We start from the raw sequence: 14435 nt of genomic DNA, 5'->3' as shown, positions 1-14435 counted from the left end.
ACGGTTCTAGGAGCTTCAGTCCGGAACCGCGCTGCTTCTATGGTCGCAGGTTCGAATCCTGCCTCGGGCATGAATGTGTGTGATGTCCTTAGGTTAGGTAGGTTTAAGTAATTCTAAGTCTAGGGGACTGATGACCTCAGATGTTAAGTCCCATAGTGCTTAGAGCCATTTGCACCCTTTTTGCACTAACTTTCATCCTCACCAGTAACCAGTATAAACACAATATTAATAAAAATTATACAGTTACACATTAGACATCGGCATGCCATCATGCCACTGGCACCCAATTACGAAGGTTCCGGAATTTTTTTAACAGACCTAGTATATTATAATTGATAAGTGATCGTTAACGAGCTGTTTTTAAACAGTTGATGGGACAATCGCTGTTGCAGTAGTGCCTAAGCTTCCAGATTACAAGAAATGTGAGCCTGAGGTGTTGCTGGGGTTGGGAATACGCCCAGTGGTGAGACGTGGTGTGGTGTGGTGTGTTACAGGCAAGAAGCCCCCCAAGGGCTGGCCCAGCTCCGGCGCCGTCGTCTTCCAGGACGTGACACTGCGGTACGGCGCGGACGTCCCGCCCGTCCTCAAGGCGGTCAACTTCTCCATAGCGCCCACGCACAAGGTGAGCACCGGCGTTCCGTCGCGGCACTCGCTATGCACTGCGACAGCGGCGTCCCGAGGGGCCGGCTTGCTCCACTGCTGAACACGATATCGAGTGAATGCGAATAGTGTCGCTTGTATTAGACGATATTCTTGAATAAAGCATTCTCGCGTTTCTCGCACTTCAGTTCGGGTAAAATCTCAAGCTTTCGACAATTTCCACCATCGGCTTCGTCTGGAGAAACTGTCAGTCGTGTTGGTCTCACAAAGCCCGTAAAAAGTTCATGTACAGTATTTTGAGACAAATTATATAAGACTTTGTTTTTTGATCGAATCCACCTTGAGTAAACACAATTCTTTCTATTTTTACCCAGACATGTTCCACTGAAGTTGCGGGCAAGATCTAGTGCGCGCGCGGCTGTGTGTGTGTGTGTGTGTGTGTGTGTGTGTGTGTGTGTGTGTGTGTGTGTGCGCACGCGCTCGCACGCGGAACAATGTGGAAAAAGGCACTTTTTATACCTTCACTGTCACGGTTTACGAAACAGCGAAACCAGGCTGGCGGACAACTGAATAGTTGAATCTGTTAGGGGTGTGAGTTTTGCCTGTTTCACATATGTTTCTGACTCTCTCTCTCTCTCTCTCTCTCTCTCTCTCTCTCTCTGTGTGTGTGTGTGTGTGTGTGTGTGTATTAGCGTCGTCTGACAGTTCTTTCAGGGCAGACACAGAGTTCCGTCGCAGAGAGATATGTATTCGTTTATAATTTCTGATAAACGAATATACAGCTCCCTGTAAGGGAATTCTGCCCTCAAAAACTGTGAGACGACTAACCCATAAAGACACACACACACACACACACACACACACACACACACACACACAAACTCAGAGACAGATTTAAAAGTCTCTGCCCTGTTACCCCCTCCCCCAGAACACATTCAACTGTTCCGCTGCTCGACTGCCCACCAACTTCGTTTCGTAGTCTTGAAAAAGTGACAATTAAAGTTTAAAAAGCGGAGTTATTCGCATTGAACATAATGAGAGAACGAGGAAAAGTATGGAAACATGTTGCACACATATACTCGCACACTGTTAACACACATTTTCGAGATAATTAACTTTCTACTTTAAGTTTTCCATTGCTGCACTTAACAGACCGTGAAAGGAAAACAACTGTCACACAAAACACAGAAAGCCAGAAAATACACAGTATATATTAACAGATCTTGACTGTTTTCGACTTTGTGAATAATTTCCTAACAACTCAAAATTATATAAGCACAGGTAGTAATAAGAAATGTGTCTGTTATTTAATAGAAGGAAATGAAACTCTACTGCTGATGCTGTAACTCCAGCGAAACGTGTCTTGGTTCTCAAATTTGTGAATACTTTCTTAAAAACTGAAAATTACGTAAATAAAAATAGTAAACACAAATTTTCCTGTTATTTGATAGAAGGAAAATAAAAAAGCTACTGATTATGCTGTTACTTCAGCGAAACATGTCTGAGTGAGAAAACAAAAAGCGTGTTTATTCAAGGAAAACCCCATCCTAAAATAATTTTTTTTGTAAGCAAACACGGGCACAAGAGCTTCAACCCCGAGATAAATATTTGCGAGACGTGGATGGATATCGTTCATGTAGTGACAGCACGTTGTCGTCGAGTGCTGGTATACACGCAGAGCTGTTGGTGCCGGCAGGTGGGCATCGTGGGGCGCACGGGCGCCGGCAAGTCGTCGCTCATCTCGGCGCTGTTCCGGCTGGCGCCGATCGAGGGCGCCGTGCTGCTCGACGACATCGACACGCAGACCATCGGGCTGCACGACCTGCGCCGCCACATCTCCATCATCCCGCAGGAGCCCGTGCTCTTCTCCGCCTCCATGAGGTTCAACCTCGACCCCTTCCAGGAGTTCGACGACGCCAAGCTCTGGGAGGCGCTGGAGGAGGCAAGTAGTACCTCTCACCACTTCTTTGCCTTTTATTCCCCCCCCCCCCAATCCCCCCCCCACTCCCCCTATAAATATGCTTGTAACTGCTCACATAATGAAGCTATGCCTGACGCTTCCTTGGTCCATGTACATCTACACTACTGTCCATTAAAATTGCTACACCACGAAGATGACGTGCTACAGACGTGAAATTTAACCGACAGGAAGAAGACGCTGTGATATGCAAATGATTGGCTTTTCAAAGCATTCACACAAGGTTGACGCCGGTGGCGACACCTACAACGTGCTGACATGAGGAAAGTTTCCAACCGCTTTCTCATACACAAACGGCAGTTGACGGGCGTTGCCTCGTGAAACGTTTTGTGATGCCTCGTGTAAGGAGGAGAAATGCGTACCATCACGTTTCTGACTTTGATAAAGGTCAGATTGTAGTCTATCGCGATTGCGATTTATCGTATCGCGACATGGCCGCTCGCGTTGGTCGAGATCCAATGACTGTTAGCAGAATATGGAATCGGTGGGTTCATGAGGGTAATACGGAACGCCGTGCTGGATCCCAACGGCCTCTTATCACTAGCAGTCGAGATGACAGGCGTCTTATCCGCATGGATGTAACGGATCGTGCAGCCACGTCTCGATCCCTGAGTCAACAGATGGGGACGTTTCCAAGACAACAACTATCTGCACGAACAGTTCGACGCCGTTTGCAGCAGCATGGACTATCAGTTCGGAGACCATGGCTGCGGTTACCCTTGACGCTGCATCACAGACAGGAGCGCCTACGATGGTGTACTCAACGACGAACCTGGGTGCACGAATGGCAAAACGTCATTTTTTCGGATGAATCCAGGTTCTGTTTACAGCATCATCACGGTCGCATCCGTATTTGGCGACATCGCGGTGAACGCACATAGGAAGCGTGTATTCGTCAGCGCCATACAGGCGTATCACCCGGCGTGATGGTATGGGGTGCCATTGGTTACACGTCTCAGTCACCTCTTGTTCGCATTGACGGCACTTTGAACAGTGGACGTTACATTTCAGATGTGTTACGACCCGTGGCTCTACCCTTCATTCGATCCCTGCGAAACCCTATATTTCAGCAGGATAATGTACGACCGCATGTTGCAGGTCCTGTACGGGCCTTTCTGGATACAGAATGTGCCCTGACCAGCACGTTCTCCAGATTTATCACCAATTGTAAACGTCTGGTCAATGGTGGCCGAGCAACTGGCTCGTCACAATACGCCAGTCACAACTCTTGATGAACTGTGGTATCGTGTTGAAGCTGTGTGGGCAGCTGTACCTGTACACGCCATCCAAGCTCTGTTTGACTCAATGCCCAGGAGTATCAAGGCCGTTATTACTGCCAGAGGTGGTTGGCTGGCTCTGAGCACTATGGGACTTAACATCTGTGGTCATCAGTCCCCTAGAACTTAGAACTACTTAAACCTAACTAATCTAAGGACATCACACACATCCATGCCCGAGGCAGGATTCGAACCTGCGACCGCAGCAGTCGCGCGGTTCCGGACTGAGCGCCTTAACCGCGAGACCACCGCGGCCGGCTAGAGGTGGTTGTTCTGGGTACTGTTTTCTCAGGATCTATGCACCCAAATTGCGTGAAAATATAATCACATGTCAGTTCTAGTATAGTATATTTGTCCAATGAATACCCGTTTATCATCTGCATTTCTTCTTGGTGTAGCAATTTTAATGGCCAGTAGTGTATATAGTTACTCCGCAAGCCATCGTACGGTTAGTGGCGGAAGGTACCCTGTACCACTACTTGTCATTTCTTTTCCTCTTCCAGTCAACAAATAGAGCGAGGGAAAAGCGACTACCTTCGTATGAGCCCTATTTTCTCGTATCATATCTTCGTGGTCCTTACGCCCACTGTAGGTTGGTGGTAGTAGAATCGTTCGGCAGTCACCTTAGAATGCCGGTTCTCTAAATTTTCTCAATAGTATTCGTCGAAAAGAACGTCGCCTTCCCTCCAGGGATTCCCATTTGAGTTCCCGAAGCATCTCCGTAACACTCGAGTGTTGCTCGAACCCACCAGTAACAAATCTAGCAATCTGTCTCTAAATTGCTTCGATGTCTTCCTTCAATCCGACCTGGTACGGATACCAAAAACTCGAACAGCACTCAGGAATAGATCGAACCAGCGCCCTATATGGGGTCTCCTTTGCAGGAGAACACTCTTTCCCAAAATTCTCCCAATAAACCGAAGTCGACCATTCGCTTTCCCTACCACAGTTCTCACATGCTCGTTCCACCTCATATCGCTCTGCAACGCTACGCCCAGATATGTAAATACCGTATCCGAACATACCACTCCGTCTACAGGCCACAAGTGGCCTATCGGGACCATCCGGCCGCCGTGTCATCCTCAGAGGAGGATGCGGATAGGAGGGGCATGTGTCCAGCACACCGCTCTCCCGCTACTATTCGGTAGAGTAGCTACTCAATTGGCATCACGAGGCTGAGTGCACCCCGAAGTATCCGGACATAACGGGTTTGATATTCCTAATCATCCGCATTCATTTACATTTTTACACATTTAGGGCTAACTGTCATTCATCACACCGACTGGAAATTTTGTCTAAGTCGTCTTGTATCTTGCTACAGTCACTCAACTTAGACACCTTACTGTACACCATGGCATCATCACAAACAACCGCAGATTGCTGTCCACCCTGTCTGCCAAATCATTTATACCAGTACATAGAGAGAACAACAGCGGTCCTACCACACTTCCCTGGGGCACTCCTGACGATACCCTTGTCTCTGACGAACACTCGCTGTCGAGGACACGTACTGGGTTCTGTTACTTAAGAAGTCTTCGAGCCACTCACATATGTGTCAACTTATTCCATATGCTCCTACGTCCGTTAACAGCCTGCAATGAGGCGCCGTGTCAAACGCTTTCCGGAAATCTAGAAATATGGAGTCTGTATGTTGCCCTTCATAGTTCTCAGTATGCCATGTGAGAGAAAGTAGGTGATTGTCCAACAGTCCACAAAGGTATTTTACAAAAGAATATGAACACACATCTAATAACATGTGGACCATCTTTCACCTGTAATAGAGCTTAACTCGCTTTAGGATCAAAGCATTTTGGCAAAAACAGAAGGATGCTAAAATTCCCACTGAGTTTCTGGACCAGGGTAACACAGTCCACAATAGGTATACGTTATCCTACGATCAGGTGAGTCTAGAAGCCCCAACAGAAGTGTTATTTCATTATCACGCCTGTCAAATGAATCTTGGTCATACTTTCCGCAGCTGGTGGCCCATGGCACATGAGTATTTGAAAAAGGCCATACTCCATGATGTCAATATGTAGATTGCATTCCATAGAGAAAGACGAACGCAGTTATTACACTGTATGAACATTGATTAACTGCGTCGGCATGTTATACAGGGTGGGGAACATAAAAGTGACCCAGAGAACAGAGTTCCAGGTTACAAAGAAACACAGCAGAGGAAAGGAAGTACAGTACTAACCTGTCTGTATCAGATGTTGCCAGTGACCACCATTCATCCCTTGGCACTTTTGGACCCTGGTCAACAAGTTGCTGAAGGAGGTTAGAAGCTGGACCTTTGGAATTGCTGAAATATCACCCGAAATGTTCTGCTACAGTTCTTCAAGACTATGAGGGTTGCTGCGATACCTGAGGGTTCCCCAAGCAAAGTAATCACATACTGATAGTTAAGTGACCTGGTTGGCCATACTGACATCTGCTAACAACTCTGTCAGGCGTGAACATTGTGTGAATGTGCTCCAACGTTCGGCCGGCTGTATGGGCAGTTGCTTCATCTTATTGAAAGTCACTGTGCGTCGTTTCCTCCTCCGAGAATGCTGGTACAAATGATTTCAAAATGTTGGCAATGTAATCCGGGCCATTTTTATTTGCCCTACCCTGTACTACTAAGTTTACAATGTATTTTCCCGTTGCAGCGTAGACTAACTATTTATTCTCATTATTCGTACCTTAATTCCGAACAGCTTTTTGCAACAAATTCTGGAGCAACTGTTCTGTAAAGTTAGGCTGCCAGTCTGTAGCGACTTTTACTGTCCACTGCACATTGCAGGCGTATCCCTTTGTATGTAGTCTCTCTCCAACTATTTAACGGAAATTGCGATCCTGGTGAAAATTTCTAAGTTATTAACGCCACGATGCTGAAGTATTTAGATTACGAAATGAGCCACTAAAGTTGTCCAACAGTCTATAAAGGTATTTTACAAAAGAATATCACGCGGTTTATCATTCGGTAGCAAAATAACCGCTGATGGCCGAAGTAGAGATTTCTTAAAATCTAATGTAAAACTAAGTGTTAGGAAGTCTGATGTAAAGGTATCTGTTTAGAGTTCAGCCTTGAACGAAAGTCAAACCTGAAGATAAGCAATTCCGACAAGATGAGAATGGAAGCTTTTGAAACGTTGTGTGGCAGAAGAATGTTGAAGATTAGATGGGTAGACCGCATGACTGTACCTGCAACAGAATGAAGTTGTCTACAGGTCATATTATAACGTTTTTGGAGAACGAATATCTCCTCTACAAAAATCAACATGGATTCCGCAAACAGAGATCTTCCGAAAATCAGCTCGCTCTGTTCCCTCTATGAGGTCCATAGCGCCGTAGACAACGGCACTCCGGTTGATGTGGTGTTCCTTTTCAGGAAGGCATTTTACACCATTCCGCACTGCCATTTAGTGAAAGAGTACGAGCTTATCGAGTATCGGAGCAGATTTGCGACTGAATTAAAGGCTTCCTTGTAGATAGAACTCAACACGCTGCTTTTATTGGATAAAATTCGACAGATGTAAAGATAATTTCCGGAGTACGGTTCAAAAAATGGCTCTGAGCACTGTGGGACTTAACTTCTGACGTCATCAGTCCCCTAGAACTTAGAACTACTTAAACCTAACTAATCTAAGGACATCACACACATCCATGCCCGAGGCAGGATTCTAACCTGCGACCGTAGCGGTCGCGCGGTTCCAGGCTGTAACGCGTAGAACCGCTCGGCCACACAGGCCGGCATCCGGAGTACGAGTACGCCAAAGACGTGTGATAGCATCACTACTGTTTTCAGTGTATATGAATGATCTAGTAGAAAGCGTTGGGTGCTCTTTAAGACTGTTCTGTAACAGAGTAGCAACGTGGGAAGGCGGTACCAATTTGCATAATGATTGATGAATGGTGCACGCTCTGACAGGAAAAGAATGCCACTACTGTACAACTACAGTATTTATGAGAAACTGCTGGAAACAGTATCTACCGTAAAATATCCAGGAGTAACTATGTAAAGCGACCTTAAGTGGAATGACCACATAAAACACATAGGAGGAAAAGCATATGCCAGACTTAGATTCATAGGAAGGATCTTAAGGAAATGGAACTCATCCACGAAGAAGGTGGTTTATAAGGCGATTGTTCGACTGGTTCTTGAGTACTTTTCATCAATATGGGAGCCTCACAAGGTAGGACTGTCAGAAAAGATAAAAGATCCAACGACGAGCGGCGCGTTTCATTACAAGATCGCTTAGTCCAGGAGAGAGCGTTACAGAGAACCTCAACAAATTCCAGTGGACAAAAGAGACGTTGTGCATCACGCAGAGATTTACTATTGTAATTTCGAGAGAGAAGAGCCGGACAACATATTACTTCCTCCCACATACATTTAGCGTAATGAGCACGACGAGGAAACCTGAGAAGTTAGAGCTAATACAGAGGCTTACCGACAATCATTCTTCCCATTCACGAGTGGAACAAGAAAGGGGAATCGGTTAGCGGTAGCAGAAGTACTCTTCGCAACACACTTTTAGGTGACTTGCGGAGAATGATGTATATGTAGATGTAGACAGTTACCATAGCGACAACCAATCAGAGCACGAGTTGGGTCACACCTTCTGTCCTGTCCACATTTCTCATATTCCTTTAATGCCTCAGCTGTGGACGACAATTGCGGTTTCTAGCACAAGTCTGTGAGTTGTTTCTTTGTCAATGGCAGGTCGATGTGGCCGAGCAGTTCTAGGCGATTCAGTCTGGAACCGCGCGGCCGCTCCGGTCGGAGGTTCAAATCCTGCCTCGGGCATGGATGTGTGTGATGTCCTTAGGTTAGTTAGGTTTAAGTAGTTCTAAGTTCTAGGGGACTGATGACCTCAGATATTAAGTCCTATAGTACTCAGAGCCATTTGAACCATTTTGTCAATGCGGTATTTTTCTTTTACGGAATGAGTGACTCTATTTGTGAAATTTCTCTTGAAAATTATAATACTATTATGATCCTTTCGAGTGAACTCAACATTGCACTTTCATGGGGAAAGTATGAACGTACTCAGAGCGAAACTGCGCACTTGCCGCTACCGGAGCCGTGTTGCGCTTGCGCTAAATGGCGAACGGGCATCACCCCCTTACATTTTTAACTGTCAATCACTTTGTTATTCTGATCCAGGTATAATGAGGGGTACTGAATCGAATAGAGGAAAACAGAAATGCATTGCATAAATTGATTAAAAGAAAGGATTTGTTGATAGGACACATTCTGTGACTTAAAGGAACTATCAGTTTGTTAATGGAGGGAATGGTGACTGGTAAAAAATGTAAAGGGAGACGAAGGCTTTACTGCAGTTAATAGCATTAACTAGAAGTAGAGTGCAGTAATTATTCAGAGATGAAGAGGCTTACACAGGATAGACTAGCGTGGAGACCTGCAACAAAACAGTCTTCGAACTGAAGATCACAATACAACTTAATGAGCTACAAAATCTGTGAGAAGTACTCCTATGCCTCAGGGGTGTCATTACATTATCGTCATCTTTCCGTCGATTCGGGAGCGTACATGAAATTGGTATTCAATTTTCATTCTCAATAACAAATAATATTTTCTATTAATTTTTTAGTTTTCATATCTTATTATACTTTTTTCTTCGTGCAGTTTAGTTATGAACAGTTTACTGCTGCCCTCTCGTGTGAGATAACAGTGTCACCTGCAGTATTGTGTTAACAATCTGCCACAAGTGTAAAGACACGTAAGAATATGCGACTATAGTCAGCAGTGCCAAACTGGTAGGGTCGTTCTCTGAGGTTTGATGCACTGAAGCCTTCTCTGACGGTTGGTACCTTAGGTATCACATAGGGCGTACACTACCTGATCAAAAATGCCCGGATACCTCTTAGTGGACATTAATATAGAGTCTGTCCACTGTTCGCCTTTTGACTGCTTGGACTTTGATGGGTACACTATCAGTGGAGTGTCTGAATGTCTGTAGAAGAGCAGCAGCTGATCCTCCCTCAACAGCCGAAAAGGATGCTGGGGTTTGGATCAAAGTCGACGCGCTAGCTTATCCCAAAGCTAATCCATTGGTACTAGGTCGGCATTCTAGGCAGCCCAGTCAGTTTCACTAAAGTTATTGTCCACAAGCCATCGCCTCACAGATGCTGGCTTATGACACGGTGCATTGCACCAAGCTGTCTCCCTCCTGTACACAGTACACAGTTCTGCAAAATGTGTTCACACCCTTCTTCATTTAGCGCTTTCGTAAGCACAATACGTGGAGATAAATACCGCAGTACCCCTTCCTCCGTACTTCAGTGTTGGCACTACACACGATGGCAGGGAACGTGTTCCAGGCATTCGCCTACCCCAGACTCACCCCAAATCCCCTCCATCGGATTGCCACAGGGTAAAACGATTCATCACTAAAAATTGCTCGTCTCTGACCTCCACAGTTCAGTGGAGCCGCTCTTTACGTCACCTCAAGTGTAGCTTAGTACTGACTAAAGAAATGCGTCACTTATGAGGAGTTGCTCGACCACTGTACCCCATGCTTTCTAAATCGATACGCACAGTTCTTGTGCTAGCTGGACTAATGGTAGCACTTTGGAAATGACAACTGATTACTATCCAAAATTTCATACGATTGTTTACAACCACCTTCCGCAATGCTTGACGGTCACTGTGCATCAGTACATGAGGTCTGCCTGCTGTTGGTTTAGCTGAGGTTATTCCTTCGCATTTACACTTCGTAGTCACATCACCGACAGTCGACATGGGCAACTTTAGCAGTGTTGAACTGTGGCTGATGGTTTTGTTACTCTGGTGACATCCAATCATTAGTCCACATTCGAAGTCACTGACCTCTCCTGATCGACCCATTCTGCTGTTATTGATTCTTTACTGTCAACAACAACCTCCATATATTCTTACGGGTCCGCCTCTCGTGATATCTAGTGAACAGTTTCGCATTACATAGGCTGCCCGGATGCTTCTGGTCAGACAGTGTACGAGGTGTGATCGAAAACGTGGAGAATAATTTTATTAGGATCAAAGTAATAAGCTTACATACTAATCGATTTAATCTCGTTCAGAATACTGTCCTTGCCCTGCAATGCACTTATCCCAAAATTGATTCCCTGAGTGGAAGCTTTCTGGAAGGCTTCTTTTGGAAGGGCGTTCAGCTGCCATGTCGTGGCCATCTCAATGGCAGTAACGGTGTCAAAACGTTTTCCTTTAAGCACTGTTTAAATTTTTGGGAAGAACCAGAAGTCGCCTGGTACTAAATCTTGTGAGCAAGGCGGATGTGCCAAAAACTCGCAAATAAAAAGCGAGGTGTGCCACTGCGCGTTGTCGTGATGAACAAGAAACCCACTCGCTTCTCTGGTCTCTTTCTTTGTACATCCTCTCGCAAATGTTGTAGTACGCTATTGTAAAATCTAACATCTACAGTTGTTCACCTTGGACTGAACTCTTATCGCAACATCGGAAAAAAAAGAATCAGTGACCATGACTTTGATATTGTATTGGGACTGGCGTTCCTTTTTATGGCGAGGAGATTCAGTGGTTTTCCACTGGGAACTCTGAGTTTTCGTCTCAGCGTCATACCTATACACTCGAGTTTCATCTCCAGTAACAGTTTTGGATATGAAGTGCGGATCTGAAATAAAACGAGCCTTCAACTCCATGCAAACTGACACGCGGTTCTCCTTCTGTTCATCACTCAAAATTCTGGAACAAATTTTGCACTCACTAGTCTCGTTTGCAAATTATCAGTTAAAATGATTTGCACGAACTTGTGAGAGATGCCTTTTCGAACGAATAATTTTTGCCACTTTCTGCACGTTTTCGTCTGATTTTGGGGTTAAGGGACGTCCTGAACATTGCTCGTGTTCTACCAACTCATTTCCGCTTTTAAAGCGCTCATACCATTTGCAAACAGTCTTCAGTGTTACAGCTATATCGCCATTCACCAATTTCCACTTTTCATGAGGTTCTTTAGAATTTTTTTGCCACTTGAAACAGAACTTAATGTTCGAATCCATGATGCGCGACAGACATCGTAAACACAATCTCATTCTAGCGTCACCGGACGCTGACTGACAAGTCTCATGCGGTCAGGCTGTCGGACAAGTTACATCAATGTCCATGTTCTATAGAAGAAGTTCATCAGTAATAGTCCTCTTGCAGACAACAACGGTAATCGGGCTATGGTCACAATTCTGATCGCTATGTACTATGGTAGCTGGTGATCCCCTCTGCGAATGGGCTTACAGACGCAAACTGTGAGATAGTGAATCAATGAGTGTGAGTTAGTGACTGAGAGAGTGAGACCCTCTTGTCAGTGGCGGCGGCCTAAATACTTCGTTCAGGAGGTCGTTGGCAGAGTATTAGTTGGGAGTCTGTCTCTGGCCTCTCTTGGGATAGGCGCGTTTGATCGAGCGCCTGCTATTGATCTTCGTGTTACGTCTTTGCCGACCGGTGTGCTGGCGACAGCTTACGCCAGCACAGCGATGAATGGCGAAATAGTTTTGAGATTTTGTCACAAATGGCTTTGGGCACACTTGCTACTTGTCAGTGTACATTACAGATTCGAAGCTTCTACAAACTGATACTGATTCGATACATGTGTTCTGCGTTCATGCTGTGGAGAGTGGCCGGGGGGGGGGGGGGGGGGGGGGGAGGGGTGCAGCTGGCGAGTTCGGTTCCAGAAGATAATTTTCTTTTTTCTCTAGAGGAGGGAGGGGAGGGGAAGGTTCCGCCAACCCCCCCCCCCCTCCACCCCTCCCCTACAGACGCTGTGTACACCCATGGCAATGGCTACGATGGCCAACAGTCCGCAGCTCATGGTCGTGCGGTAGCGTTCTCGCTTCCCACGCCCGGGTTCCCGGGTTCGATTCCCGGCGGGGTCAGGGATTTTCTCTGCCTCGTGATGACTGGGTGTTGTGTGGTGTCCTTAGGTTAATTAGGTTTAAGTAGTTCTAAGTTCTAGGGGACTGATGATCATAGATGTTAAGTCCCATAGTGCTCAGAGCCATTTGAACCATTTCTGATGGACAACAAAGGCATTGCCAGTAATGAATGGCCCAGTGCACACTGTGTGCAAAGTGTTATGTAGGAGTATCTGTACTTTTCAGCTAGACCTAAAGTCTCCCTGCTTATATTCCACATACACCAGAGTGTGTAACAGTGAAATTATGATTTTCGAACAGGTGGAGCTGAAACATGCCGTGGACAGCCTGGACTCGCAGGTGACGGAGGGCGGCGGCAACCTGAGCGTGGGGCAGCGCCAGCTGGTGTGTCTGGCGAGGGCCATCCTCAGGAACAACAAGGTGCTCGTCCTGGACGAGGCCACCGCCAACGTCGATAGCGAGTGAGTACAGCCCCTCACTACACACTTCGCCGCAGCCGAGTTGTGCAACTACTCCTTTCTCCGCGTCCATAGTCGAGTCTCTTCATTCTTCCCTAAACTATAACTGGACTCCATTTGTCGCAATTTTTGTGATAAAAATATAGGCATATGACACTGTATAAATTCCTTCCCTACAACGTACATTTACATATTCTCATACTTGAGAAGTGCATTTATTTTGACATCTTATTTTTGAAATATACAACAGCATCAAAGACTGGTCTAAATGATGCACATCTACATACGCGGTGCAGTCACATCAATGTGACCACCGCTTGAGTTCGACGTCAGTGAGCAGTAACCGCTGAAAGACGGCAAATGGTTGCAGTGGAGAGTATATAAAGCGCGTCGAGAGGACGTGTAAAACAGCGCAGTCGTCATAATGCGGGAACGGAGCTGTTTATCTTACATCCAAAACGGCATGACCTTTGACTTCCCGGCCAAGGGTGGAAACATTTCCGAAACGTCTAACTTTGTAAACTGTTCGCGCGCCGCCGTGTTTACAGTATACAGTGCATGGCAAAATGGCGCTATCGAAAACCGGCACCGGGGCAAATGTGGGGCACCACGCGTTATTGAAGACAGGGGTGAACGACGGCTGCTGAGGTATGTAAGGGCGAATACACGTGCAGCTGACCATCCGGATGAACCAAGGGGCTACCAACGGTGGCTTCTCACCGACCATTCAGCGGACTTTGTTGCCTATTGGCCTCTGCAGCAGGCACCTGGTTCGTGCACCCACGCTGATTGTTGCTCATCGGCGACGAAGACTGGAAATTGTACGTTGAAAGCGCAGGTGGACGTTCACTGACTGGCGACAGGTGGCCTCTTCAGATGAGTCACACTTTATGCTTCATCGGACAGAAGGCCGTTGGCGTGTATGGTGTGGAACATCTGAAAGTGAACACCCTACAACAATCGTTGAAGAGGCCGTTTCCTGGGTGATCTCTTCATTCAGGAAGGTACAATGTATCATCTCAAGTACGTATGCATCTTTGGGGGACCATATCCACGCCTACATGCAGTTTGTTTCACATCGACACGAAGGCACCTACAAGCAGAACAATACAATGTGTCACACAGCTTGCAGTGTTCGTGCGTGGTTCGAAGACCACCCTGGATGTAAACCCAATCTAGAATCTGTGGGACCACCTCGACTGGTCTGTTCACTCAATCAATCCTCAACCGAGA

General features: G+C 46.2%; 1 protein-coding gene across 1 annotated transcript in view; it reads left to right on the top strand.

Annotated features, from left to right (window-relative positions):
- The window catches only part of LOC124775110 (ATP-binding cassette sub-family C member 4-like), a 365777-nt gene that overhangs the window by 329937 nt on the left and 21405 nt on the right, over positions 1-14435 (top strand). The window contains exons 20-22 of the mRNA XM_047249941.1: positions 495-622; positions 2297-2542; positions 13045-13205. Of these exons, the coding sequence (XP_047105897.1) occupies positions 495-622; positions 2297-2542; positions 13045-13205 (535 nt within the window). The remainder of the gene's footprint in view (positions 1-494; positions 623-2296; positions 2543-13044; positions 13206-14435) is intronic.

The sequence above is a fragment of the Schistocerca piceifrons genome, chromosome 2, assembly GCF_021461385.2.
Source record: "Schistocerca piceifrons isolate TAMUIC-IGC-003096 chromosome 2, iqSchPice1.1, whole genome shotgun sequence".
Taxonomy (NCBI): Eukaryota; Metazoa; Arthropoda; class Insecta; order Orthoptera; family Acrididae; genus Schistocerca; species Schistocerca piceifrons.
This window is presented reverse-complemented; position numbering and strand designations above follow the sequence as displayed.